Consider the following 6,470-nt stretch of genomic DNA (forward strand, 5'->3'; position numbering starts at 1 on the left):
ATCCATACCCAGGCTATGAAACCCTTCTGTTCTTTGAACTTTTCCCAGCTCATAAATCCAGGTTTCAAAAGTGCAAACAAACAGCCCACGAGACTTTGAATTCTTACCTCTCCCTGACATCTGTCAGCAAAAATCCCCTAATTTGCTGCTCTGACTCAGACACGTGCAGGCTGAAATCTGACTGCTGTAAGAACTGTTGTTCTTTCTCTTGGAAGTTCTTGCCTCTGCTGGCCAGAACTACTACCAATTATAACCTAGGTTATTATGAAAAAAATTGATTTGCTCTGGTTTGACATAATACGCCTTTACTGCAGTTTTCAGCAGCATGAGCAGTTCAAGTGTCTGTGCCGTAGTGACTGGGAGAGAGAAGATAGAAGCTTCTGGGGCGATGACCCTCAGATTTGATCTGGTTTTGGTCAGCAATCAGAATTCTGTATTGCATTCATGTACATGTACCACACTGAAAGTTTTTTATTCCTTTATATGATATTTAAACTCTTGTTGTGGTTTAGGCCAGGTGGCAAAAAAGCACCACGCAGCCAGTTGCTTACTCCCTCTCTCCCCCCACCATGGTGGAATGGGGAGAAGAATCAGAAGAAAAAGGTAAAAACCTGAGATAGGACAGTTTAAGGACAACACAAGGAGAGAAGAAACAGTAATAACAATAATACTAATAGCAGAATATATAAAGCAAGTGGTGCACAATGGAATTGCTCACCACCCAGAACCTGAAGCTCAGCCCCTTCCCTAGCCATGATCTCCCAGTTATGTACTGAGCACGTTATCGCATGGCATGGAATATCCCCGTGGTTGTGCTCTTGTAAAAATTAACCCTATCCCCGCTGAACGCAGGACAACCCTTTAAACAGATAATTGAAGAGTTGTCATTGAACAAAGCCATGTAACTTCTGCCATGTAGTTGCTTTGTTTCTGATGCTGTAGAAAGAAAGCGAAATTTGAAAGCAAAAATTAATTTTTTCTGCTTAAATTTTTCATTTCTTTTTCTTAATGGGACCCTCCTTTACACATTGAGAAACAGAGCAGTATGGCTGCTCATAGCTGTGTCTGTAAAATACTTTACTCTCCAAGAATACATATAACAGAAAGAAAGCTTTGATATATTCAGTTACAATTTTTTTAAGTACAGAATTTCTATTCAAAATGTGAGTACAAGTAGTTTTCTATTTTTCAGGTGCATTTAATTATGGTGACTTGGCAAACGCGGGTCACATCCATCAGTCTAGACAGATTTTTAAAAGATAAAAATTAAACACGTTACATTATATGCCTCTCATACTTGTCATGCAATACTGGTAAAGAACATCTGTGTTACAGCTGGTGCATACTGTTGCAAAGGACACTACTCCAACTCACGGGAAATCAATCATAGTAAAGATACATTTATTTTCAGGATTGAGCATTAGTTTCATAGCTCCTTAAAACTAAATTAGTCTCCTAGTTTGTTTTCACACATACTGATCTTTTTTTTTTCTCCTTTCAGGCACTGCAGTGTCTCATTAAGGCACATAAATGTGAAATTCAATCAAGGGACTGGGAAAAAGGTGTTACTTCTTTTAAGAAAGTGGTGAAAGGAGCCATGGAAATTGCACATGGTATGTTTTACCTGAAAAGACTTCTTATTATTCACGAAGAGTGTAGCAAATATTTATCAAGTAACATATAATATAATAATAATATTGTGCTTTAGACATTATATTTATTCCTACTATTGGCAGTCCTTTAATGGAGAGCATTGTTTTGATGCACAAATATGCTTGGAATAAGGCAGAAATTGTGCAGAGTCAGTAAACGTATGATAGGTAAACATGGAATCCATTAATTTCATGTTCTAGCAATTTCACAATGCAAGTGAAAACGCCTCTATAGTTCATCTCAGTCCTCAAATCATCACGTAAGTTTGATTGACAGTGCCAGTCGGGAGATGGACAAAACTTAGACTTGGTAAGACTAGTCAGTTAAACATAACCATATTTATGTTTGAGAAGGATACATACCCTTCTTGGGTTTGGAGTTATTGACTCAAAATTGCTTGGCATTCTTTTTCTTTGTGTTTCTTTTTGAGAATATTACATTTAAAAACTGTCTATAGAAGTTATCACGATTTTCATTTAAATGTTGTTGTTTAAAGACTGTTGCTTTAGAGGTAATGCTTTTTTGGTTTGCGGTCTTTTTCCTTCTGTGTTTGGATTCTAGTGGCTATAAAATGCAGCAAGAACAAAACTAATCATCAGGAAGCTTTGCAGATACTTTCTTCAGCTCGGCTCAACTTACGTGGCTTGTCATCCAAAGCAAAGGTAGGAATGTTTGAAAGGTAGGAATTTTTCTTTGAAAGCTAAGCATTCTTGTTATGTTGCCAGGAACCATTTCTCTGGTTTGAGTCATTGGCAGGTCAAGTAATAGCTGCCTGTCCCAGTGCATCATCAGATGGATATTCACCTCTGGGTTTGAGTAGGCTTTTATTTCCCTTCTTTCTGCTAGGCTTTGACTGAAGTAAACCTACTAGTCTAAGAGACATCATTCTCATTTTAGAGAAAGTTAGAATTATACTAAAAATGTTGGGCAAACAAACATGAATGTTTGGAAGAAATCGGTTGTTTCAAAGACTTGTTCCTTAGGTGAGCAGTCATGGGGGAAGTCAGGCAGCCTCAGGAGGAGTGGATGTAAAACCTGCAGAAAGGACCAAAACATGTCAGGGTTACTTTACATCGCTTGAAGTGTTCGAAAAACAGAGTTTTTTGTTAAAAGTGAGAACTAATTCTTAATAAGGTTTTTCTAATAATAAGGTTTTTCTAACAATTCAGATACTAATTTGTTGGAAAATGTCGTCACATTTGAATCGTGTTTGGTTTTTGGACTTGTGCCCCCATAGCCAGGCTCCTAAAGAGCCGAGTCTGTTTCTGCACAGTTATTTTCCTAATTTTACCCTTCATCTTACAACATGAGACACTAAGGACTGATCTGGAATACCTTTCTATTCAAAATACACTTAACGTCTTAAAGTAGTATTCCTCCTGGCTGCGTGTGGGGTTTAGTAAATGTGCAATACAGAGCATAAGTTTTACAACATGTGTGCTTGTGGTACAAAGTCTTGATCTGTCATCAGTGTGCTAAACTTGGCTCACTCTCTTTTAAGCCCTATAATTTTAAGGATAAAAGCCTAGGACAGAAGTGTAAGTAGACACAAGCTGGCTCCGTAACAGTGCTTTAAAATACTGACGTACGTAAGTCTTCTGAATGTGATGAAAAAAGCCACGACACATTTGTTTTCTTGTGATTCACGAAACGTCGTTTTAAAAAAAAGTGTGGACTGAGTGTGATTGTAGAAAGAGTAAGACTATTGAAATAAATTATATAAATACCACTGCAGGTGGTTTATATTATGCAAGATCATGCAGTATCTGAAAGATTAAGGATAGGTGAGTCTAGTAAATTGTATTTTTAATTCCTGAAGGCACTATTTAAATGAACATCTATATTACTGGCAGGTAATGGTGCCTCTCGATTTTATGGCACTTCTGAGAAACCTGACATGTTGGAGATAAAGCTATTGGTGTGACCTCAGTGTTTTTGCATCTTTCCAAGAAGTCATATTGAATTTCCAAAGTGTGTTGTGGTTCCAAAACTCAGTCATCCGTAAGATCCTATGCACAAACAGTTTAGCACTGTTTATGCCTGTCCAAGCTTGACTGCCACATCTCCTTTTGCTGCCTTGTGAGTTTATATTAGTGTGGCGTTTTTTTTCTCTTTTCTTTTAGCAGAGAAGAGCATGTAAAAAATGGGCTAAGAGCAGACCAGGTAGTTAAGATTCCAGAAAGAATAAAGGAACAGTGAAAGTAACTTCTAAAAGAAAAAATTCGAAAATTTTGTAGTCAGGACATGCAATTGGAACAAAAAAGTAGGTTTTGTGCAGGAGAAACAATGTCACTTCTCTGACTTCTCACCTTTCCTGGGATCTCCGTCTCTGACATTTCAGGTTCTGTGTTGTGCCAGACTTAAGGCACCCACAGTCTGCTGAACACTGCAACTCGAAGATGTGTTGTAAACAGGCTTCTTTCTGTACAGAGCGTTCTGGGCAGTCACACGCTCTGGGAAATAGCATAGTGGGCTCTGTTCTGCTCCTTGCCTCCATGCATCATTCGGATCTGACGGGTGGGGTCTCCAAAGAGGAGAAAGGTCATGGAGCTGTATAACAAATGCATGAAATGGAGGTGCTATTGTGGGGAAACTTGGGGTATAAAGCCCAAAGAATGATGATGTGTGAAAATTGCCCAGGCTGCATCTAGTTGAATAGATTTCTTTAACTGTGTGGAAAAAAGATTGAACAAATAATTATATCTTCCTGATTTATTCAGCCGTCTTAGACTTTTCTGAACAAGAACTAGACTTTTCTGTCACATTCCTGGTGTGAGGTTTTGGGGCTGGAAGTCAGAAATGTTTCTGTACTTGTAGCAGGAACATATTCCTACTTTTGTGTAAGACGTTCCTTTGTTCGGTGGCAACACTGTTCTGAGGCACTTTGAAGACCTTGGTTCAGGCGTTTTAAGTACATATTTGTTTGTATACACATCTGTACTGTCCTATTGTGTTCTGATGATATGATGATGTGCAGATGTACTCCAGGGCAACTTTTGTGTTCTTGGTTTGTTTTTGTCTCTGAATGTAGGCTTTCCCTTTGTGTCAAATGAAGTGTGAATCACGTAATAAAGGGGAAACGCGTTTGAGTCCACCACCACCACCACCATATTTCTGTGGAGTGGTACCTCACACAACCTCCATATTACCTGAGTCAAATAACAGGCCTTGCAGTAGCAACGTCTTCTGGTGCAGCTCCAGTCAGAGCTTGAGTATATCAGGGCTTCAGCAACTCATTTAGCATTCCTTTGCCTTGGTTTCCCTCTGCGTGAAGATTATGATTGCTCATGAGTTAGCTGTTTTGTGTTTGTTTGTCTTACGATCCTTAAGAACAGATTATTTTTATTACTCTCTAGTGTTTTGTTTTCTCTTGTATAACCTTATTACACGTGGATGAATGTCTCCACCCACACGTATCTTGACATCGAATGTTAAAATGTGTTTATCTGAGGTTTTGGAGAAAATGCCACAACAGAATATGACACTGGGGAAAGTGGCCATTAAAACTCATAACTACTGATTTATCAGCAGGTGGGTTTGTAAACTGCAGTGACATTATGTGAGATGCTCTTCTGATGTACATTTCACAGTACAGTCCTTTAAGTTTGGTGGCATCAGGAGTCAGTGTACGCACTCAGGTCAGAGCAGAAACCAGTGTCCACAGGAGGATTCGGCCCTTTTGGCAAACTACCAGGCGTGTGGCACAGACCTCAGGTCTGTGTATGTGCACGTGTGTACATATACATGCAGCTTCTCTTTATCAGCCACAGAACGGTCTTTTTAAAGAGAGAGATACGATCATAAGTACCAAAAATAGGAAAGGCAGGATAGTGGAGGTGAGCTTTCTATGTTCTCTCTCTATGCTGAAACAAACTGTATGTATATTTTAAAATAATGCACTTCTTTTTGTCATGCAGCAACTTTTTGGAGATGTAACAAGTAATGAGCTTCACAGTGAGATAGCTGATGAGGTGACAACTATGGACAACATGATTGCTGAGCTTCAGGAACTGAGCAACCAGCTGAGAGACCAATGCTGACTTACAGACCAGATTTTGTGCCAGAAAGACAATTATGACACGTTTCTTTTGCCACAGCTCTTGCTGATGAAATGTTAACAATTCTAATGGAACAACACTCTCAATAAACGTTTTTCTGTATAATGCTGTTCTTGTGGTCAGCTTTCTTCAGACTTCAGGCTGCTTTTTAAGATTCTTATCTGTTCTCACTGTCTTACCAAGTTGTGTGTTTTGGTTCCTCAGGCGCTGATTTTCTGGAATAGTTACTTGTATTCATAAAACGATTCTTGAGGATTAGTTCTGCCTGACTGCATCTCTCCTAGGCGCCAGGGCTCTGCGGGACGACCCACCTTTGCTGCAAGGGGGGAGCAGGAGAGGCACCAGGGCGGGAGGAGATGGACAAGAACGCAGCAGAGGGAGTAGCTGGGCCCAGCCTGCCACCGGTTACCAGCAAGGTGCAGAGGGTGCCTCGGTCTGCCACTGGCAATCGGAGGAGATGTCAGTCTGGCCTGTCAGTGATGGAAAGCCGAAGTGAGGGCAGACTGTAATGGCAGGGAGCGCTGTGGGTACCGAGGGGCTGCGGGTGGAGTCAGGGCCTGAAGTGGCTCAATAGGTCATCAGGCACTTTCTGATTTATAATTTGGTGTTAATTGCTTACAGGGGAGTAGGAGTGGGGTCCCAAGAGTAAGAATTTAGTCTTTAGTGTTATTCTTGTAATACAATTAAAGTAGCAGTATGTTTGCTGCATTAGGATTTACAAACAGTTATTACTTAAAGTGGTATAATATTATTAAAAAA

General features: G+C 39.8%; 1 protein-coding gene across 1 annotated transcript in view; it reads left to right on the plus strand.

The window, feature by feature from the left end:
• The window catches only part of LOC104497910 (tetratricopeptide repeat protein 27-like), a gene marked incomplete at its 5' end in the record, with an annotated part of 18,595 nt that extends 12,776 nt beyond the window's left edge, over positions 1–5,819 (plus strand). Inside the window, 3 exons of the mRNA XM_010141215.1 lie at positions 1,502–1,613; positions 2,215–2,315; positions 5,571–5,819. Coding sequence (XP_010139517.1) covers positions 1,502–1,613; positions 2,215–2,315; positions 5,571–5,693 — 336 coding nt within the window. The remainder of the gene's footprint in view (positions 1–1,501; positions 1,614–2,214; positions 2,316–5,570) is intronic.
• Between the last annotated feature and the right edge of the window lie 651 nt (positions 5,820–6,470).

Source organism: Buceros rhinoceros, unplaced genomic scaffold, assembly GCF_000710305.1.
Source record: "Buceros rhinoceros silvestris isolate BGI_N320 unplaced genomic scaffold, ASM71030v1 scaffold26718, whole genome shotgun sequence".
NCBI lineage: Eukaryota > Metazoa > Chordata > Aves > Bucerotiformes > Bucerotidae > Buceros > Buceros rhinoceros.